This window comes from Microcaecilia unicolor, chromosome 14 (genome assembly GCF_901765095.1).
Source record: "Microcaecilia unicolor chromosome 14, aMicUni1.1, whole genome shotgun sequence".
Taxonomy (NCBI): domain Eukaryota; kingdom Metazoa; phylum Chordata; class Amphibia; order Gymnophiona; family Siphonopidae; genus Microcaecilia; species Microcaecilia unicolor.
Genome location: NC_044044.1, coordinates 17,508,944 through 17,531,827, shown reverse-complemented (window position 1 = coordinate 17,531,827; position 22,884 = coordinate 17,508,944). Strand labels below are relative to the sequence as shown.

Below are 22,884 nucleotides of genomic sequence, written 5' to 3'. Positions count from 1 at the left end.
TGCGTCTTAGAATGAACACAGCCGTGGGCGGGGCTTCACGTCTGTGCATTTTATGAATTGCTGATCCAAGGTGGGTGGAGCAGCTTCCAAGCGCGTGCCTGGCTTTCTTCCCCCGCCCCCCTCCCATTCTGTGCCTGTCTGCCCTCTATCGATCCCTATTCGCCTGCTCCGCCTCCCGCCCCACCCACGCTTTCGGGCGCCAGCCAATGCGAAGCCTAGTTCCCGGAGCGCCGGCTCTTCCGCCTCGCCGGCCAATGGAGGAGGGCGTCGCCGATAAATGGCTGGGCGCGGGCGTGCTGTGGGGCGGGGCTCGCGCCGCGGGGGGGAGTAGTTGGTCAGTCTCTCAGTGCGGCTGTAGTAGTAGTAGAAGAGTTGTCCGCGCGCACGCGCCGGCAGGAGCAGAAGGGGGAGGGGCAGACGCAGCAACCACCACCACCACCACCACCGGACCGGCAGCGACACCGGCGCCACGGAAGAGGAGCCCCCCCCGGGCCGGAGAGAGCGAGAGCAGCAGTCAGAGGAGGAGGAGGCGGAAGGGTACCGGGACATGAGCGAGGCAGACACGGCCGGGCCCCCGCCCGACACCCAACAGCCGCCGCAGCAACAGCAGCCGCCGTCGCCGCGGCCACAGACCCCGCCGGCTCCGGCGCCGCAGAAAGCGCCGCTCCGCAGCCAGGCCGATAAGAAGGTGCTGGGTAAGAGGGGGGAGTCTCCAACCCCCGCCCACTGGCTTCCACGTCTTCCTTAGCTGATAAGGTTGTCCTGTCCGGGGATTTTTTGGAGGGGGTACTCGGCGGTACTGAGTACCGGCACCTTGTCCGTTATCTGCTAAAATTGACCCAGGGACCCCAAGTTTTAATGAAAGAGCTCAAGCTCTACACACCAATTCTGCCTTGTCATAGATTCTGTGTGAGTGGTTGCAGGGGGCCTGGCCATTGTGGGGTGGGTCCCTCAGTGATCACCCCACCCCTGAAGAGGGTTACCTGGCCTTTTCCATTGCTAAAATTGACCCAGGGACCCCAAGTTTTAGTGAAAGAGCTCTGGCTCTACACCCCAATTCTGCCTTGTCATAGATTCTGTGTTAGTGGTTGTAGGGGGCTTGGCTATTGTGGGGTGGGTCCCTCAGTGATCACCCCACCCCTGAAGAGGGTGACCTGGCCTTTTCCATTGCTAAAATTGACCCGTGGCCCCCAAGTTTTAGTGAAAGAGCTCAGGCTCTACACCAGGGGCATAGCCAGACCTCTACACCCCAATTCTGCCTTGTCATAGGTTCTGTAAGTGGTTGCAGGGGGCCTGGCTATTGTGGGGTGGGTCCCTCAGTGATTATCCCACCCCTGAAGAGGGTGACCTGGCATTTGAGTACCTTTTCCATTGCTAAAATTGACCCAGGGACCCCAAGTTTTAGTGAAAGAGCTCTGGCTCTACACCCCAATTCTGCCTTGTCATAGATTCTGTGTTAGTGGTTGTAGGGGGCTTGGCTATTGTGGGGTGGGTCCCTCAGTGATCACCCCACCCCTGAAGAGGGTGACCTGGCCTTTTCCATTGCTAAAATTGACCCGTGGCCCCCAAGTTTTAGTGAAAGAGCTCAGGCTCTACACCAGGGGCATAGCCAGACCTCTACACCCCAATTTGGCCTTGTCATAGGTTCTGTGAGTGGTTGCAGGGGGCCTGGCTATTGTGGGGTGGGTCCCTCAGTGATCATCCCACTCCTGAAGAGGGTGACCTGGCATTTGAGTACTGGTACCATTTCCATTGCTAAAATTGACCCATGGACCCCAAGTTTTAGTGAAAGAGATCAGGCTCTACACACCAATTCTGCCTTGTCATAGATTCTGTGTGAGCGGTTGCAGGGGGCCTGGCCATTGTGGGGTGGGTTCCTCAGTGATCACCCCACCCCTGAAGAGGGTTACCTGGCCTTTTCCATTGCTAAAATTGACCCATGGTCCCCAAGTTTTAGTGAGAGAGCTCAGGCTCTACACCAGGGGCATAGCCAGACCTCTACACCCCAATTCTGCCTTGGCATAGGTTCTGTGAGTGGTTGCAGGGGGCCTGGCTATTGTGGGGTGGGTCCCTTAGTGATCACCCTACCCCTGAAGAGGGTTACCTGGCCTTTTCCATTGCTAAAATTGACCCATGGTCCCCAAGTTTTAATGAAAGAGCTCAAGCTCTACACACCAATTCTGCCTTGTCATAGATTCTGTGCGAGTGGTTGCAGGGGGCCTGGCCATTGTGGGGTGGGTCCCTCAGTGATCACCCCACCCCTGAAGAGGGTTACCTGGCCTTTTCCATTGCTAAAATTGACCCATGGTCCCCAAGTTTTAATGAAAGAGCTCAGGCTCTACACACCAATTCTGCCTTGTCATAGATTCTGTGTGAGTGGTTGCAGGGGGGCTGGCTATTGTGGGGTGGGTCCCTTAGTGATCACCCTACCCCTGAAGGGTGGCTTGGCATTTGAGTACCGGCACCTTTTCCATTGCTAAAATTGACCCATGGACCCACGTTTTAATGAAAGAGCTCAGGCTCAACACACCAGTTCTGCCTTGTGGAGTGGAGGAGTAGTCTAGTGGTTAGTGCAGTGGACTCTGAGCCTGGGGAACTGGGTTCGATTCCCACTGCAGCTCCTTGTGACTCTGGGCAAGTTACTTAACCCTCCATTGCCCCTGGTACAAAATAAGTACCTGTAAACCGCTTTGAATGTAGTTGGAAAAACCACAGAGAGGCGGTATATAAGTCCCGTTCCCTTTCCCCTGTCATAGGTTCTGTGACTGGTTGCAGGGGGCCTGGCTATTGTGGGGTGGGTCCCTCAGTGATCACCCCAGCCCTAAAGGGTAGCCTGGCATTTGAGTACCGGCACCTTTTTTGCTAGAAAAAAACATTCTGGTCCTGTCGCCTCGTCTCTGCAAATCCTTCCCCTCATTTCAGGTTAGCCTTTCATATTTTTTTTTTCTTCTTTATCTCTGCCATATTTTCTCTTCCCATTTTTTCCTTCTCTCTGTTCTGTAAAATCCTATTTTCCCTCTTCAGCCTGTTCTCCTTTTCTCTTTCTCTTCTACATTATTCTGTTCCTGCTGCTGCGCCCTCCTAACCCTCCCAAAAAAGGAGGGAGGGGAGTCGGACCCTTGCCCTTCTCCTTCGTTTTTTCATTTTCTGTATTTGTTGCATCCTGTCCATTTTCAGGCTTAGTCTAACCACCCTGAGTGATTTCTGACCTAAGGGGAAAAAAAAGGAGTTTGGGGGAAATTCAATAGAAGTTCTGTAATGTAGATTGGCCTGGCTTGGAAGCTTTGAGGTGTGGGGTGACCTCCTGATTAAGGTTTAAGGAGCTAACTTGCTTCTAAGGAAGTAAAAGGGTGCCCTGAAGGTTTGCAGTTAAGGCTTGAGACAGAATGACAGGTGAACATCATTTACGCTCTGTAAGTGGCGTACTTTTTCTAAGTTATAGAACTTACTATTTCAGCTCCTGTGAAGGTGTAACAAAAAGGGTATGTGTTTGGTATGATACTCACTTCTAGTAAACTAAACTGGCTACTATTGGTGAAATGCTGGGCTTAAAAGTACAATGGGTATGACTTTGGCTTTTATATTAAGTACTATAGTAGCTATGGATGTTTCTACTGTAACAGAAGAGGGATGGTTAAACCTTAAGAAGCAAGGTACCTGCTGTACTCCTTTCCCTTAAGTGGTTTAAAGAGTGTACGTAATAGCAAAGCAGCTTCATGGTTCAAAGCCATTTAGTATATTGCTTTTAAACAGTTTTCTAACTACTTCTTTTCTGCTGTTCTTGTACTCTTGTCAGCCACACAGGTGCTGGGAACTGTGAAGTGGTTCAATGTTCGCAATGGCTACGGCTTCATCAACAGGTATGTGGGTAGGTTAAAGGCCTTGTTGCAGGCCAGCAGTCACCTACCCACAATTTCCAAAACTCGTGCAGTTTCAGTAGCTGAATATCGTTTCTATCAACTGCAGGAGGGTCCAGATAAGAGGTAGTTTCAGTTGGGAGGTTTAAGAGTAGTACTTGTCAGCATATGTGGCCTCGGCTGAGAGGTGTTGCTTTCAGCTGCAGGCGGTGGCCCATATAAGCCTCAGTTGAAGGAGACTGCGGGCAGTCCTGACCAAAGGTTAGAAGGTAGTGGCTTTGGCTGGCTATAGCCTGCCTGTGGGAGGAGGCCTTTGCCTGCAGAAGTAAGGGAGAAAGAGAGAGGTACAAGAGGGAGAGGCCTTAAATGGGAGCTGAGACACAGATGGCAATGGTGAAATGAGAGAAAATTATTTTACTTATGTGGCTTTTAGAAGAGAGCCTATAAAATGGCTTCAGAAAAGTTGTGGATGCCAGCTGTAGGCAATTATGGGTAACAAGTGAATACTGAAATACTTGAACAAAAACATGGATTAGTGATAGATACTAAGTGGAAAAACAATACTAAAATTATTTAAAAGGAGGAAAAGGCCTCAAATCTGTAGTTCGCAAAACTGCATACAGCACCCTACAGACAAAACTTCTATCACCTGCCAGAAAGCCCCTCCACCCTTCCTTTAAAAATCAGTTTTTCTATTTTGTATCTTTCTATTTTCTATTTTGTCAGAGTGGAGGAGTGGACTTTGGTACTGAGGAACTGAGTTCGATTCCCACTTCAGGCACAGGCAGCTCCTTGTGACTCTGGGCAAGTCACTTAACCCTGCATTGCCCCATGTAAGCCGCATTGAGCCTGCCATGAGTGGGAAAGCGCGGGGTACAAATGTAACAAAAATAAATTAGATACTATTGGAGATTCTACGTGGAATGTTGCTACTATTGGAGATTCTACATGGAATATTGGAGATTCTACATGGAATGTTGCTACTATTGGAGATTCTACATGGAATATTGGAGATTCTACATGGAATGTTCCTACTATTGGAGATTCTACATGGAATGTTGCTATTCCACTAGCAACATTCCATGTAGAAGGCTGCGCAGGCTTCTGTTTCTGTGAGTCTGACGTCCTGCACGTACGTGCAGGACGTCAGACTCACAGAAGCAGAAGCCTGCGCTGCCACATTGGTGATCTGCAAGGGCCGACTTCTAGTGGAATAGCAACATTCCATGTAGAATCTCAAATAGCAACAGTGGAGGAGTGGTCTAGTGGTTAGAGAGGTGGACTTTGGTCCTGGGGAACTGAGTTCGATTCCCGGCACAGGCAGCTCCTTGTGACTCTGGGCAAGTCACTTAACCCTCCATTGCCCCATGTAAGCCGCATTGAGCCTGCCATGAGTGGGAAAGCGCAGGGTACAAATGTAACAAAAAAAATAATAATGTCCTTTAAAGCACTGTATTAACAACAAGCACATTTATCTCAAATGTTCTTTTTGCACTTCCTGTTGGGGACCCGTTTCACAACGTGGCTTCATCAGTGGCAACATGTGCTCTTTCAATCTTACTAGCATAAACAACTGTTCATTTTAAAAGTGGCTTATGCTAGTTAGATTGAAGAGCACATGTGAAATGGGTCCCCATCGGGAAGTGCAAAAAGCATTACGATAAGTGTGCTGGTTTTATTACAGTGCTTTAAAGTACATGATGAAAAAGTAGGAAATAGAGCTTTTTTTTTTGATGATAGGAAGGGAAGGGGGAATGGGACTTGATATACTGAGTTTTTGCAACTACATTCAAAGCGGTTTACATATATTCAGGTACTTATTTTGTACCAGGGGCAATGGAAGGTTAACTGACTTGCCCAGAGTCACAAGGAGCTGCAGTGGGAATTGAACTCAGTTCCCCAGGATCAAAGTCCTAGGCTACTCCTCCACTCATTCCACCAATAAGAGCCAACCTCATCAGTGATGTCACAGTGGCTTGATTGCCCGACACTTGGCTCACTTCTGATATTGTGATGTCATAAGGGAAAGGGGGAAAGGGAAATGGGACTTGATATACCGCCTTTCTGAGGTTTTTGCAACTACATTCAAAGCGGTTTACGTATATTCAGGTACTTATTTTGTACCTGGGGCAATGGAGGGTTAAGTGACTTGCCCAGAGTCACAAGGAGCTGCAGTGGGAATCGAACTCAGTTCCCCAGGATCAAAGCCCACTGCACTAACCACTAGGCTACTCCTCCACTAGCAACTTTCCTTGTAGAATCTCAAATAGTAGCAACATTCCCTGTAGAATCTCAAATAGTAGTGACAGAATCTCCAATAGTAGCAGCATTCCGTGTAGAATCCACAAATAGTTTCAACATTCCATGTAGAATCTCAAATAGGGAAAGGGAAATGGGACTTGATATATTGCCGTTCTGAGGTTTTTGCAACTACATTCAAAGCGGTTTATATATATTCAGGTACTTATTTTGTACCAGGGGCAATGGAGGGTTAAGTGACTTGCCCAGAGTCACAAGGAGCTGCAGTGGGAATCGAACTCAGTTCCCCAGGATCAAAGTCCACTGCACTAGCCACTAGGCTACTCCTCCACTCATTCCACCAATAAGAGCCAACCTCATCAGTGATGTCAAAATGGCTTGAATGCCCCATACTTGGCTCACTTCTGATATTGTGATGTCATAAGGGAAAGGGAAATGGGACTTGATATACCGCCTTTCTGAGGTTTTTGCAACTACATTCAAAGCGGTTTACATATATTCAGGTACTTATTTTGTTCCAGGGGCAATGGAGGGTTAAGTGACTTGCCCAGAATCACAAGGAGCTGCAGTGGGAATCGAACTCAGTTCCCCAGGATCAAAGTCCGCTGCACTAACCACTAGGCTACTCCGAAGGGGGGAGAGGTTTTCTGGCCAGTGATAGAAATTTTGTCTGTAGGGTGCTGAAATCAGTTTTGCAAACCACAGACTTCAGGCCTTTGCCTCTCCTTTTACATAGAGTATTTTTTTTCATTTAGCATCGGAGTAATCAGCATTTTTGTTTGGTAATTTTGATATCAGATTTTTGTGGATAAGCCTTTTTTGTAACGCGTGAAGGGGTTAACAAGGCCTTTATATTGGCCTAACACAGAGCTTCCCAAAATGGGTTGGAATCTCAACCTGGGTGGGCCCTATAGGTGTCATTCTGCACCTCCCAGGGAGTCATAAAACTTGATTTGACACTTGTCATGGCCACAAGGATTGAGGGTTGGCCATGGCCTAACACTTGTGTGTGATATAATCCCAATTAATTTCAAGGATATGTTGCATGGTTTATCATCTGAGCTTTGACCTTAGTTATATGGTCTGCTTGCCTCCTTCTCTCAATCTACAGAAATGACACCAAAGAAGATGTGTTTGTGCATCAGGTGAGTGCCCTCTTAGCTTGTCCCCTTGAGGTGCTCTTGAAAACCTTTCTGTGACCAGTAATCTCTTCCTTTCATTTTCTTGCTTCTCACCTTGGAGTCTGCACTTGTGAGGTAATTGTATGATCTATGTTCTTAATGTGGGGAGGGGGGAGTAGCCTATGAGGTTGATGGCCATTAGATTTTCAAAAGCCAAGACTGAAATGGGTTTCTCCTGCTCAGATGCTATGTTCTGGAAGCTAAGGGACAGTAGAAAATTCCATTCTTACAAAATTAAGATGGGGTTTTAAGGGTTGGCTGTAAGTCGACAGTTCACCAACTACAAATTTTTGTTCCCATTTCTCTAGACAGCGATTAAGAGAAACAACCCTCGCAAGTTTCTGCGTAGTGTGGGGGATGGTGAAACTGTGGAATTTGACGTTGTTGAAGGAGAGAAGGTAAGAAGTTGGAAAGGGGAGGGAGAGCTTGGGAGAATTACTTTCTATGTGTGCTCACTGCACGTTCGTTGGTTTTGGCTGCAGGGAGCTGAGGCTGCCAATGTCACTGGCCCTGGAGGCGTGCCAGTGAAAGGCAGCCGCTATGCACCTAACCGCCGCCGCTTCCGGCGAAGATTTTTCAATAGACCCCGGCCGGGAGGGGAGCCTGCAGGAGAAGGTGCTGGAGCAGAGCCTACAAGTGAAGGTGAGAAGCCTGGAGATGGCTCTCCCCAACAGCAGCAGCCGCCACAACCACAGCGGAGGCGTCCACCTCCATTCTTTTACCGGCGAAGGTTCATTCGCGGCGGGCCCCGGGCACCTGCCCAGCAGCAGGCAAAACCACCAGAGGTACGAGTTCTTCAGATAAGGTTCTTGGATACTAGATTGGAATAGGCCAGGCCCCTTGTGTGTAGTGTTCTAACCAGCATGCTTTTAACATGTTCAGGGTACAGAGATAGAGCCAAAAGATACCACGCAACCAGTACAGGAGCAGCCAGGACAGGGGCAGGAGAGACCCCAGGGCCGTCGCTTCAGACCTAGATTCCGCAGGTAATGTGGTTAGCGACACTAATGAAATGTGAATAAAAAGACAGCCCTGGATTAATCATTAAGCCAAATAAGCACATGCTTAAGGCACCAAGGGAAAAGAGGGCACCAGCTAGCATGCCCTTAACACGTTCACTGCTTATCCAACATGGTTTTGTTTTTCTAATTTTTAAATATTTTGTCTTGTACTTACTGAGTCTTAATGTCTCTTCAGTTAAGCAAGGGAAGGGCCGAGGGGCACCGTTGTTGGGCTCTGCTTAGGGCATCAGTTGGACTCAGTCCGATCCTGCTTAAAAATCTGGGCCAGCTTAGTGGCAGTACTGTGTACTCTGTACAAAGTCTAAGGTTGATGCTCCAGTGCTCTGTCTTGGAGGGGGAGGTCCCAGTCAGAAAGTAGCATCTAGTGGCCAGATTTCATAAAGCAGAGTATAGGAAGATGGAAAATAGGAGTGTAAGTTATGGACTAGGAAGTCCAGGTTTAAGGGATATGTGGCTTTTCCATTAGTCTTGTACCCAGGATCCAGCCCTACTAACGCTGTTTTTTTTCTGCTTTTTTTGGATAGCGTGTATTTGAGTACAGTTTTGGCAACTAAAAACATTTAAAGTGCATGTAAATTGTATGTGCATGCAGTTAGAATGCATGCAATAAATTGTATGTGCATTCATAAGTTATTGCATGCAAACAATGTGCATGAAGTAACCTATTTTGGCTCTGCAGTCTTCTGTGGGGTAGCTCATATTTCTCCGAGGACAAGCAGGCTGCTTGTTCTCACGACTGGGTGACGTCCGCGGCAGCCCCCACCAACCGGAAAAAAGCTTCGCGGGACGGTCGGCACGCAGGGCACGCCCACCGCGCATGCGCGGCCGTCTTCCCGCCCGTGTGCGACCGCTCCCGCCAGTTCCTTTTTTTCCGCGCCTGGAGAGAGTCGTGCCTTGCCGCTCTCTCTACTTCAGCCGCCGGATTCTTGCGATCGCGTATACGCGGATCGCGCTTCGTTAATTTAATTTAATTTCCTTTTATCTTTTCTTTTTACAAAAAAAAAAAAAAAGACTGCGCGTGTGGAGCACGCGCTCCCCTTTTCCCTCGCTTCCAGCGGGGACGCTACATTGCGGCCTAGTGGTCGCTCGGTCGTTTATTTTTTCGTGGTGTGATTTTAGCCACCATTGACGACTTTGACTTCGCCGACGCGATTTTTCCGTCGATGTCCTCGAAGGTCCCGAGTGGATTTAAAAAGTGTGGTCGCTGCGGCCGGCCGATCTCGCAGACCGACACCCACGCTTGGTGCCTCCAGTGCCTCGGGCCGGAGCACAATCTCAAGTCGTGTGCTTTGTGTCTCGGTCTCCGGAAACGGACTCAGGTTGCGAGGCAAGTTCTGCGGGACCGTCTTTTTGGAACTTGCGCCGGCCCCTCGACGTCGACCTCGACGGCATCGGTATCGAAGGCCGGTTCTTCGGTACCGGTATCGATGCCCGAGACATCGGCACCGATGGCAGCGACCCCAGGAGAACAGGTCCCGTCGGCCTGCCGGTCCGCCGGTGAGAGTGGGGTTGAGAGGCCGCATGGGCAGTCGGCCCCGGTCACTCCCTCAGCTCGTGAGCCACGGGACCGAACCCTGTCTGACCCGGTGCCTCGAGACCGAGGGGGATCGACCTCCTCCTCCTCCATGCCCTCCGGCGCCGGTGACGTGCATCGAAAGAAGGACAAAAAGCGTCGTCACCGGACGCCCTCGGTGCATCCTGAAGAGGAGTCGACGCCGAAGCGTCATCGTCGAGAGGAGAGGTCCCCGTCGGTTGTGGAGGTACCGACGCGTCGGGGTTCCGGCACCTCGGTGCCGTCTCCTGGCTCCCAGCAGCTTCCGGCACCGACACCCTTACCGGCCCCACCGCCTTTCCCGGCAGCGGGCCTGGACGAGTGCCTCAGAGCCATCCTTCCGGGGATCCTGGAAGGGCTGATGCGCCAGGCTGTGCCGGCGCCGGGGGTGCTTGCGCCCTCGGCGCCGATGACTGTGGCGCCGGCGAGCTCTAGCCCGGCGCCGGAGCTGTCGACACCGCCGCCGCTTGCGGTGCCGGTCTCGACTGCTACGCAGGTGGAGTCCCCGTCGACGTCGATGGAGGGAGCTCCGTCCCCGCCGGCGCGGGAGTCCACCGCTCGACGACACCGAGACCTCGGTGCCTCGACGTCGAGCCGGGCCCGGTACAGGACTCAGCTACATGAGCTAATGTCCGATACCGAGGATGAGGACTCGTGGGGGAAGAGGAGGACCCTAGATATTTCTCCTCAGAGGAGTCTACGGGCCTTCCCTCGGACCCCACGCCTTCACCGGAGAGGAAGCTCTCACCTCCTGAGAGCCTCTCCTTTGCCTCCTTTGTGCGGGATATGTCGATCACCATTCCCTTCCCCGTGGTCTCTGTGGAAGGGCCGAGATGCTCGAGGTCCTCGACTATCCATCACCACCTAGAGAGTCCTCCACGGTGCCGCTGCACAATGTCCTGAAGGAGACGCTGCTCCGGAACTGGGTGAGACCGTTAACTAACCCCACCATTCCCAAGAAAGCAGAGTCCCAGTACAGGATCCACTCCGACCCAGAGCTCATGCGGCCCCAATTGCCCCATGTCTCAGCGGTCGTGGATTCTGCTCTCAAGAGGGCACGGAGTTCGAGGGATACCGCCTCGGCGCCCCCGGGGCGGGAGTCTCGCACTCTGGACTCGTTTGGGAGGAAGGCCTACCAATCCTCCATGCTCGTGACCCGCATCCAGTCATACCTGCTCTATATGAGCATCCACATGCGGACCAATGTGCAACAGCTGGCGGACCTGGTCGAGAAGCTCCCGCCGGAGCAGTCCAGGCCTTATCAGGAGGTGGTCAGGCAGCTGAAGGCATGCAGAAAGTTCCTGTCCAGGGGTATTTTTGACACCTGTGACGTGGCATCTCGTGCTGCGGCCCAAGGTATAGTGATGCGCAGGCTCTCATGGCTGCGCGCCTCTGACCTGGACAACCGCACCCAGCAGAGACTGGCCGACGTCCCTTGCCGGGGGGATAACATTTTCGGTGAGAAGGTCGAGCAGATGGTGGACCAACTGCATCAGCGGGAAACCGCTCTCGACAAGCTCTCCCACCGGGCGCCTTCAGCATCCGCCCCCACTGGTGGGCGTTTTTCCCGGGCACGGCAGGCTGCACCCTATTCTTTTGCAAAGCGTAGGTACAACCAGCCGGCCCGAAGGCCTCGTCAGGCACAGGGACAGCCCCAGCGCGCTCGTTCTCGTCAACAGCGTGCGCCTAAGCAGCCCCCTGCGCCTCCACAGCAAAAGCCGGGGACGGGCTTTTGACTGGATCCGCGGGAACATAGCCGCCCTACAAGTGTCCGTACCGGACGATCTGCCGGTCGGAGGGAGGTTAAAATTTTTTCACCAAAGGTGGCCTCTCATAACCTCCGACCAGTGGGTTCTCCAAATAGTGCGGTGCGGATACGCCCTGAATTTGGCCTCCCTGCCTCCAAATTGTCCTCCGGGAGCTCAGTCTTTCAGCTCCCATCACAAGCAGGTACTTGCAGAGGAACTCTCCGCCCTTCTCAGCGCCAATGCGGTCGAGCCCGTACCACCCGGGCAGGAAGGGCAGGGATTCTATTCCAGGTACTTCCTTGTGGAAAAGAAAACAGGGGGGATGCGTCCCATCCTAGACCTGAGAGGCCTGAACAAATTCCTGGTCAAAGAAAAGTTCAGGATGCTTTCCTTGGGCACCCTTCTGCCAATGATTCAGAAAAACGATTGGATATGTTCCCTGGATTTAAAGGACGCATATACTCACATACCGATACTGCCAGCTCACAGACAGTATCTCAGATTCCGCCTGGGCGCACGCCACTTTCAGTATTGTGTGCTGCCATTTGGGCTCGCCTCTGCCCCACGAGTGTTTACCAAGTGCCTCGTGGTGGTAGCGGCCTACCTACGCAAGCTGGGAGTGCACGTGTTCCCATATCTCGACGATTGGCTGGTCAAGAACACCTCGGAGGCAGGAGCCCTCCGGTCCATGCAGTGCACTATTCAACTTCTGGAGCTGCTGGGGTTTGTGATAAATTACCCAAAGTCCCATCTCCAACCGTCCCAGTCTCTGGAATTCATAGGAGCGCTGCTGAATACCCAGACGGCTCAGGCCTATCTTCCCGAAGCGAGGGCCGCCAATCTCCTGGCCCTGGCTTCGCAGACCAGAGCGTCCCAGCAGATCACAGCTCGGCAGACGTTGAGACTTCTGGGTCATATGGCCTCCACAGTTCATGTGACTCCCATGGCTCGTCTTCACATGAGATCTGCTCAATGGACCCTAGCTTCCCAGTGGTTCCAAGCCACCGGGAATCTAGAAGATGTCATCCGCCTCTCCACCAGCTGCCGCACTTCACTGCGCTGGTGGACCATTCGGACCAATGTGACACTGGGACGTCCATTTCAAATTCCACAGCCCACGAAAGTGCTGACGACGGATGCCTCTCGCCTGGGGTGGGGAGCTCATGTCGATGGGCTGCACACCCAGGGTATGTGGTCCCTCCAGGAAAAGGATCTGCAGATCAACCTCCTGGAGCTCCGAGCGATCTGGAACGCACTGAAGGCTTTCAGAGATCGGCTGTCCTACCAAATTATCCAAATTCGGACAGACAATCAGGTTGCAATGTTTTACGTCAACAAGCAGGGGGGCACCGGATCTCGCCCCCTGTGTCAGGAAGCCGTCGGGATGTGGCGCTGGGCATGCCAGCACAGCATGCTTCTCCAAGCCACATACCTGGCAGGCGTAAACAACAGTCTGGCCGACAGACTGAGCAGAGTCATGCAACCGCACGAGTGGTCGCTCCATTCCAGAGTGGTACGCAAGATCTTCCGAGAGTGGGGCACCCCCTCGGTGGATCTTTTCGCCTCTCAGACCAACCACAAGCTGCCTCTGTTCTGTTCCAGACTTCAGACACACGGCAGGCTGGCGTCAGATGCCTTTCTCCTTCATTGGGGGACCGGCCTCCTGTATGCTTATCCTCCCATACCTTTGGTGGGGAAGACCTTACTGAAGCTCAAGCAAGACCGCGGCACCATGATTCTGATAGCGCCCTTTTGGCCCCGTCAGATCTGGTTCCCTCTTCTTCTGGAGTTGTCCTCCGAAGAACCGTGGAGATTGGAGTGTTTTCCGACTCTCATTTCGCAGAACGACGGAGCGTTGCTGCACTCCAACCTTCAATCCCTGGCTCTCACGGCCTGGATGTTGAGGGCGTAGACTTCGCTGCGTTGGGTCTGTCTGAGGGTGTCTCCCGGGTCTTGCTTGCCTCTAGGAAGGATTCCACTAAGAAGAGTTACTTTTTCAAGTGGAGGAGGTTTGTCGTTTGGTGTGAGAGCAAGGCCCTAGAACCTCGTTCTTGTCCTGCACAAAACCTGCTTGAATACCTTCTGCACTTATCGGAGTCTGGCCTCAAGACCAACTCAGTAAGGAATCACCTTAGTGCGATTAGTGCTTACCATTATCGTGTGGAAGGTAAAGCCATCTCTGGAGAGCCTTTAGTCGTTCGATTCATGAGAGGTTTGCTTTTGTCAAAGCCCCCTATCAAGCCTCCTACTGTGTCATGGGATCTCAACGTCGTCCTCACCCAGCTGATGAAACCTCCTTTTGAGCCACTGAATACCTGCCATCTGAAGTACTTGACCTGGAAGGTCATTTTCTTGGTGGCAGTTACTTCAGCTCGTAGGGTCAGTGAGCTTCAAGCCCTAGTAGCTCATGCTCCATATACTAAATTTCATCACAACAGAGTAGTGCTCCGCACTCACCCAAAGTTCCTGCCGAAGGTGGTGTCGGAGTTCCATCTTAACCAGTCAATTGTCTTGCCAACATTCTTCCCCAGGCCGCATACCCGCCCTGCTGAACGTCAGTTGCACACATTGGACTGCAAGAGAGCATTGGCCTTCTACTTGGAGCGGACACAGCCCAACAGACAGTCCGCCCAATTGTTTATTTCTTTCGACCCTAACAGGCTAGGGGTCGCTGTCGGGAAACGCACCATCTCCAATTGGCTAGCAGATTGCATTTCCTTCACTTACGCCCAGGCTGGGCTGACTCTTGAGGGTCATGTCACGGCTCATAGTGTCAGAGCCATGGCAGCGTCGGTGGCCCACTTGAAGTCAGCCACTATTGAAGAGATCTGCAAGGCTGCGACGTGGTCATCTGTCCACACATTCACATCTCATTACTGCCTCCAGCAGGATACCCGACGCGACAGTCGGTTCGGGCAGTCGGTGTTGCAGAATCTGTTTGGGGTGTAAATCCAACTCCACCCTCCAGGACCCGAATTTATTCTGGTCAGGCTGCACTCTCAGTTAGTTGTTCTTCGTAGGTCAATTTCTGTTGTACCCTCGCCGTTGCGAGGTTCAATTGACCTGGGTTCTTGTTTTGAGTGAGCCTGAGAGCTAGGGATACCCCAGTCGTGAGAACAAGCAGCCTGCTTGTCCTCGGAGAAAGGGTATGATACATACCTGTAGCAGTTGTTCTCCGAGGACAGCAGGCTGATTGTTCTCACCTACCCTCCCTCCTCCCCTTTGGAGTTGTGTGTTTCATCTTTTGCTAGTTATTCAACTGGCGGGAGCGGTCGCGCACGGGCGGGAAGACGGCCGCGCATGCGCGGTGGGCGTGCCCTGCGTGCCGACCGTCCCGCGAAGCTTTTTTCCGGTTGGTGGGGGCTGCCGCGGACGTCACCCAGTCGTGAGAACAATCAGCCTGCTGTCCTCGGAGAACAACTGCTACAGGTATGTATCATACCCTTTTCTTGTGCTCACATCTAGACAGCTTTCTGGGAAAGGGATATTGCCAGCATTTCAGCTTGGCCTATTTTATGGTATGTACAAGAAATGGCTGTGAAAGCTCATTGCTCTTGCTTTTTCACTCATGTGTTCTGTTCAAACAGGCCTTTCCGACCACGGCCCCTACAGCAGCAGACTGAAGGTGGTGATGGTGAAACCAAACAGGGCCAGAATGGTGGGCCACGCCCAGAGCCCCAGCGACAACGCAATCGGCCTTACTTCCAACGCAGGCGACAGCAGTCAGCAGAAATGGCACAGGCTGCTGCAGAGGTGAGGTAGACTGGGACCCCCCCCCCCCCCTCCCCTACACCCAGTTTCTCAGAACTTCTGTCAATGTGGCTTTCCTCCTGCCTGTATTTATCAAGATGATGGTTTAATGGCAGGACAAGCCTTTGCTCTCAACTCACTGAGATCATAGTGAAAGGAAAAGGATAGGTATTTTGGTTTTAGCTTATACCTTTTCAGTAGCTCAAGGTGAGCTACAATTCAAGTATGGTGTTTGTACCCTGGCTTTCCTGGCTGTCGGCCCTCTGTGCTAACCCTTAGACTAGTCCCAGCGGCAGACAAATCAGATGTGCATGGTTTCCTTTTGACTAAGGTGGGCTCTTTAGTGAGAAGGGGTGAAATAGCTTTTGTTAGTATCTGGTAGCTGTGGTTCCAGCTTTCAGTCCTGGAAATCTTTATTTTCTGCTTTGGCTGAAGTATCATTTGGAGCTATGGGCAGATTTCTTCTGGGTGAGAAACAGATTTCTTCCTTGAGCAAATCTTTCTGAAGAGCTACTAGTAACAATGGGTAATGAGGCAGTGTTGTCTGAACGCCTTATAGGCAATAGAGTAATGCTGGGAGATTACTGTTGCCTTGGACTTTGCAGGAGATGCATTTGAAATAACGTTTGCAATGTTTGGAGGCAGTGGAGACTGGCATGTTGGGTTACCTTGGGGGGCGGGGCCCTCTGGGGGTTGCTGTGACACTGGGTGACTCTGTACCAATAGTTGAAACCTTTTAAGTATTTGGGAATCTTGATGCCTGTTTGAAGTTTTCTGCTCGTGTTGCTGCTGTGGGTCATTGGGGGGCGGGGTCTACATTACACTAGTTGAGAGCATTTAGAAATTTTAATAAGGCTTTTTTTTTTTTTACTTATGTAGCAGCTGGATTATGCAAATGCAATATTGGTGGGAATAATGGGTGTACAGTTGAAAGAAATGCAGACTTTGCGGAACACGGCATTAAAGATTGTGGGGAGGGCTCATAGGTCTGACAGTTGCACCTTTTAGTAGTCAACAATTTTTTATTAATGACATCACCAATGATACAGATGGACCAAATATCAGCATTAATATTCATACAAAGCTAAACGTCCACAACAGAACCTTCTGGGTAAACTTTTCGTCATTAAGTTTATAACATTTTTCTCCCTCCCTCCCCACAGAGTATACAGTGTCAAGAGTTTATTTTCATTAAACAAATCTGTCATCGCCACCCCTAGATGATAACGAATCATTCTCCGAGGACAAGCAGGCTGCTTGTTCTCACGACTGGGTTGACGTCCGCGGCAGCCCCCACCAACCGGAAAAAGCTTCGCGGGACGGTCGGCACGCAGGGCACGCCCACCGCGCATGCGCGGCCGTCTTCCCGCCCGTGCGCGACCGCTCCCGCCAGTTACTTTTTTTCCGCGACTGAGAGAGTCGTGTTTTTGCAACTCTCTCGTTTCAGCCGCCGGAATTCTCGACCGCGTTTACGCGGGTCGTCGCTCTTGGCCTTTTCGGCCTCTTCTTCTTTCGTTTCGTTTTGTTATCCAAAAAAAAAAAAAAAAAAAAAAAGAATTTTGCGCGTGTGGAGCACGCGCTCCTCCCTTTTCCCTCGCTTTCTAGCGGGGACGCCTCGTTGCGGCCTAGTGGCCGCTCGGTCGGTTTCAATTTTCGTGGTGTGATTTTAGCCACCATTGCCGACTTTGACTTCGCCGACGCGATTTTTCCGTCGATGTCCTCGAAGGTCCCGAGTGGATTTAAAAAGTGTGGTCGCTGCGGCCGGCCGATCTCGCAGACCGACACCCACGCTTGGTGCCTCCAGTGCCTCGGGCCGGAGCACAATCTCAAGTCGTGTGCTTTGTGTCTCGGTCTCCGGAAACGGACTCAGGTTGCGAGGCAAGTTCTGCGGGACCGTCTTTTTGGAACTTGCGCCGGCCCCTCGACGTCGACCTCGACGGCATCGGTATCGAAGGCCGGTTCTTCGGTACCGGTATCGATGCCCGAGACATCGGCACCGATGGCAGCGACCCCAGGAGAACAGGTCCCGTCGGCCCGCCGGTCCGCCGGCGAGAGTGGGGTAGAGAGACCGCGTGGGCAGTCGGCCCCGGTCACTCCCTCAACTCGTGAGCCACGGGACCGAACCCTGTCGGACCCGGTACCTCGAGACCGGGGGGGATCGACCTCCTCCTCCTCCATGCCCTCCGGCACCGGTGACGTGCACCGGAAGAAGGACAAGAAGCGCCGTCACCGGGAGCCCTCGGTGCCTGAAGAGGAGTCGACGCCGAAGCGTCATCACAGAGAGGAGAGATCTCCGTCGGTGGTGGAGGTACCGACGCGTCGGGGTTCCGGCACCTCGGTGCCGTCTCCTGGCCCCCAGCAGCTTCTGGCACCGACACCCTTACCGGCCCCACCGCCTTTCTCGGCAGCGGGCCTGGACGAGTGCCTCAGAGCCATCCTTCCGGGGCTCCTGGAAGGGCTGATGCGCCAGGCTGTGCCGGCGCCGGGGGTGCTTGCGCCCTCGGCGCCGATGACTGTGGCGCCGGCGAGCTCTAGCCCGGCGCCGGGGCAGTCGACACCGCCGCCGCTTGCGGTGCCGGTCTCGACAGCCACGCAGGTGGAGTCCCCGTCGACGTCGATGGAGGGAGCTCCGTCCCCGCCGGCGCGGGAGTCCACCGCTCGACGACACCGAGGCCTCGGTGCCTCGACGTCGAGCCGGGCCCGGTACCGGACTCAGCTACATGAGCTAATGTCCGATACCGAGGATGAGGACTCGTGGGGGGAAGAGGAGGACCCGAGATATTTCTCCTCAGAGGAGTCTACGGGCCTTCCCTCGGACCCCACGCCGTCACCGGAGAGGAAGCTCTCACCTCCTGAGAGTCTCTCCTTTGCCTCCTTTGTGCGGGATATGTCTATAAGCATTCCCTTTCCCGTGGTCTCTGTGGAAGAGCCGAGGGCCGAGATGCTCGAGGTCCTCGACTATCCATCACCACCTAGAGAGTCCTCCACGGTACCGCTGCACAATGTCCTGAAGGAGACGCTGCTCCGGAACTGGGTGCGACCATTAACTAATCCCACCATTCCCAAGAAAGCAGAGTCCCAGTACAGGATCCACTCTGACCCAGAGCTCATGCGGCCCCAGTTGCCCCATGACTCAGCGGTCGTGGATTCTGCTCTCAAGAGGGCACGGAGTTCGAGGGATACCGCCTCGGCGCCCCCGGGGCGGGAGTCTCGCACTCTGGACTCATTTGGGAGGAAGGCCTACCAGTCCTCCATGCTCGTGACCCGCATCCAATCTTACCTGCTCTATATGAGCATCCACATGCGGACCAATGTGCAACAACTGGCGGACCTGGTCGATAAGCTCCCGCCGGAGCAGTCCAGGCCTTATCAGGAGGTGGTCAGGCAGCTGAAGGCGTGCAGAAAGTTCCTGTCCAGGGGGATTTTTGACACCTGTGACGTGGCATCTCGTGCTGCGGCCCAAGGTATAGTGATGCGCAGGCTCTCATGGCTGCGTGCCTCTGACCTGGACAACCGCACCCAGCAGAGACTGGCTGACGTCCCTTGCCGGGGGGATAACATTTTCGGTGAGAAGGTCGAGCAGATGGTGGACCAACTGCATCAGCGGGAAACCGCTCTCGACAAGCTCTCCCACCGGGCGCCTTCAGCACCCGCCCCCACGGGTGGGCGTTTTTCCCGGGCACGGCAGGCTGCACCCTATTCTTTTGCAAAGCGTAGGTACAACCAGCCGGCCCGAAGGCCTCGTCAGGCACAGGGACAGCCCCAGCGCGCTCGTTCTCGTCAACAGCGTGCGCCTAAGCAGCCCCCTGCGCCTCCACAGCAAAAGCCGGGGACGGGCTTTTGACTGGATCCACGGGAACATAGCCGCCCTACAAGTGTCCGTACCGGACGATCTGCCGGTCGGAGGGAGGTTAAAATTTTTTCACCAAAGGTGGCCTCTCATAACCTCCGACCAGTGGGTTCTCCAAATAGTGCGGTGCGGATACGCCCTGAATTTGGCCTCCCTGCCTCCAAATTGTCCTCCAGGAGCTCAGTCTTTCAGCTCCCATCACAAGCAGGTACTTGCAGAGGAACTCTCCGCCCTTCTCAGCGCCAATGCGGTCGAGCCCGTACCACCCGGGCAGGAAGGGCAGGGATTCTATTCCAGGTACTTCCTTGTGGAAAAGAAAACAGGGGGGATGCGTCCCATCCTAGACCTGAGAGGCCTGAACAAATTCCTGGTCAAAGAAAAGTTCAGGATGCTTTCCTTGGGCACCCTTCTGCCAATGATTCAGAAAAACGATTGGCTATGTTCCCTGGATTTAAAGGACGCATACACTCACATCCCGATACTGCCAGCTCACAGACAGTATCTCAGATTCCGCCTGGGCGCACGGCACTTTCAGTATTGTGTGCTGCCCTTTGGGCTCGCCTCTGCCCCACGAGTGTTTACAAAGTGCCTCGTGGTGGTAGCGGCCTACCTACGCAAGCTGGGAGTGCACGTGTTCCCATATCTCGACGATTGGCTGGTCAAGAACACCTCGGAGGCAGGAGCCCTCCGGTCCATGCAGTGCACTATTCAACTTCTGGAGCTGCTGGGGTTTGTGATAAATTACCCAAAGTCCCATCTCCAGCCAACTCAATCTCTGGAATTCATAGGAGCGCTGCTGAATTCCCAGACAGCTCAGGCCTACCTTCCCGAAGCGAGGGCCACCAATCTCTTGGCCCTGGCTTCGCAGACCAGAGCGTCTCAGCAGATCACAGCTCGGCAGATGTTGAGACTTCTGGGTCATATGGCCTCCACAGTTCATGTGACTCCCATGGCTCGTCTTCACATGAGATCTGCTCAATGGACCCTAGCTTCCCAGTGGTTCCAAGCCACCGGGAATCTAGAAGATGTCATCCGCCTCTCCACCAGTTGTCGCACTTCACTGCTCTGGTGGACCATCCGGACCAATTTGACCCTGGGACGTCCATTCCAAATTCCGCAGCCCACGAAAGTGCTGACGACGGATGCATCTCGCCTGGGGTGGGGAGCCCATGTCGATGGGCTCCACACTCAGGGTCTGTGGTCCCTCCAGGAAAAGGATCTGCAGATCAACCTCCTGGAGCTCCGAGCGATCTGGAACGCACTGAAGGCTTTCAGAGATCGGCTGTCCTGTCAAATTATCCAAATTCGGACAGACAATCAGGTTGCAATGTATTACGTCAACAAGCAGGGGGGCACCGGATCTCGCCCCCTGTGCCAGGAGGCCGTCGGGATGTGGCGTTGGGCGTGTCGGTTCGGCATGCTCCTCCAAGCCACATACCTGGCAGGCGTAAACAACAGTCTGGCCGACAGACTGAGCAGAGTCATGCAACCGCACGAGTGGTCGCTCCATGCCAGAGTGGTACGCAAGATCTTCCGAGCGTGGGGCACCCCCTCGGTGGACCTTTTCGCCTCTCAGACCAACCACAAGCTGCCTCTGTTCTGTTCCAGACTTCAGGCACACGGCAGGCTAGCGTCGGATGCCTTTCTCCTCCATTGGGGGACCGGCCTCCTGTATGCTTATCCTCCCATACCTTTGGTGGGGAAGACCTTACTGAAGCTCAAGCAAGACCGCGGCACCATGATTCTGATAGCGCCCTTTTGGCCCCGTCAGATCTGGTTCCCTCTTCTTCTGGAGTTGTCCTCCGAAGAACCGTGGAGATTGGAGTGTTTTCCGACTCTCATTTCGCAGAACGACGGAGCGTTGCTGCACCCCAACCTTCAGTCTCTGGCTCTCACGGCCTGGATGTTGAGGGCGTAGACTTCACTGCGTTGGGTCTGTCTGAGGGTGTCTCCCGGGTCTTGCTTGCCTCTAGGAAGGATTCCACTAAAAAGAGTTACTTTTTCAAGTGGAGGAGGTTTGTCGTGTGGTGTGAGAGCATGGCCCTAGAACCTCGTTCTTGCCCTGCACAGAACCTGCTTGAATACCTTCTGCACTTATCAGAGTCTGGCCTCAAGACCAACTCAGTAAGGAATCACCTTAGTGCGATTAGTGCTTACCATTATCGTGTGGAAGGTAAAGCCATCTCTGGAGAGCCTTTAGTCGTTCGATTCATGAGAGGCTTGCTTTTGTCAAAGCCCCCTATCAAGCCTCCTACTGTGTCATGGGATCTCAACGTCGTCCTCACCCAGCTGATGAAACCTCCTTTTGAGCCACTGAATACCTGCCATCTGAAGTACTTGACCTGGAAGGTCATTTTCTTGGTGGCAGTTACTTCAGCTCGTAGGGTCAGTGAGCTTCAAGCCCTAGTAGCTCATGCTCCATATACTAAATTTCATCACAACAGAGTAGTGCTCCGCACTCACCCAAAGTTCCTGCCGAAGGTGGTGTCGGAGTTCCATCTTAACCAGTCAATTGTCTTGCCAACATTCTTCCCCAGGCCGCATACCCGCCCTGCTGAACGTCAGTTGCACACATTGGACTGCAAGAGAGCATTGGCCTTCTACTTGGAGCGGACACAGCCCAACAGACAGTCCGCCCAATTGTTTATTTCTTTCGACCCTAACAGGCTAGGGGTCGCTGTCGGGAAACGCACCATCTCTAATTGGCTAGCAGATTGCATTTCCTTCACTTACGCCCAGGCTGGGCTGACTCTTGAGGGTCATGTCACGGCTCATAGTGTCAGAGCCATGGCAGCGTCGGTGGCCCACTTGAAGTCAGCCACTATTGAAGAGATCTGCAAGGCTGCGACGTGGTCATCTGTCCACACATTCACATCTCATTACTGCCTCCAGCAGGATACCCGACGCGATAGTCGGTTCGGGCAGTCGGTGCTGCAGAATCTGTTTGGGGTGTAATCCAACTCCACCCTCCAGGACCCGAATTTATTCTGGTCAGGCTGCACTCTCAGTTAGTTGTTCTTCGTAGGTCAATTTCTGTTGTTTCCTCGCCGTTGCGAGGTTCCATTGACCTGGGTTCTTGTTTTGAGTGAGCCTGAGAGCTAGGGATACCCCAGTCGTGAGAACAAGCAGCCTGCTTGTCCTCGGAGAAAGGGTATGATACATACCTGTAGCAGTTGTTCTCCGAGGACAGCAGGCTGATTGTTCTCACCTACCCTCCCTCCTCCCCTTTGGAGTTGTGTTTTATACTTTATTGCTTGTCATTCAACTGGCGGGAGCGGTCGCGCACGGGCGGGAAGACGGCCGCGCATGCGCGGTGGGCGTGCCCTGCGTGCCGACCGTCCCGCGAAGCTTTTTCCGGTTGGTGGGGGCTGCCGCGGACGTCAACCCAGTCGTGAGAACAATCAGCCTGCTGTCCTCGGAGAACAACTGCTACAGGTATGTATCATACCCTAACAGGAACGTTGGCTATCAAGGCCCAACAGTATAAACCATCATTCAACTATATTATATGTACCCATCACCCCTTCTCAGGGTGTTAATGGTACCTTACCGTGCATCATAAGACCCCATGAAGTCCATATAAGTCAAATCCCATAAGACCCATATTCCTTGTATTAACATTAGATTGCGAGCATGTATAACCCTTTTCCCCCCCTTCCCTATCC

General features: G+C 53.1%; 1 protein-coding gene across 1 annotated transcript in view; it reads left to right on the top strand.

Annotated features, from left to right (window-relative positions):
- The first annotated feature begins 314 nt into the window (after positions 1 to 314).
- YBX2 (Y-box binding protein 2) overlaps positions 315 to 22,884 on the top strand; it is a 36,787-nt gene continuing 14,217 nt past the window's right edge. The window contains exons 1-7 of the mRNA XM_030187321.1: positions 315 to 695; positions 3,797 to 3,860; positions 7,228 to 7,261; positions 7,606 to 7,695; positions 7,780 to 8,082; positions 8,180 to 8,283; positions 15,207 to 15,372. Coding sequence (XP_030043181.1) covers positions 548 to 695; positions 3,797 to 3,860; positions 7,228 to 7,261; positions 7,606 to 7,695; positions 7,780 to 8,082; positions 8,180 to 8,283; positions 15,207 to 15,372 — 909 coding nt within the window. The 5' untranslated portion in view covers positions 315 to 547. The remainder of the gene's footprint in view (positions 696 to 3,796; positions 3,861 to 7,227; positions 7,262 to 7,605; positions 7,696 to 7,779; positions 8,083 to 8,179; positions 8,284 to 15,206; positions 15,373 to 22,884) is intronic.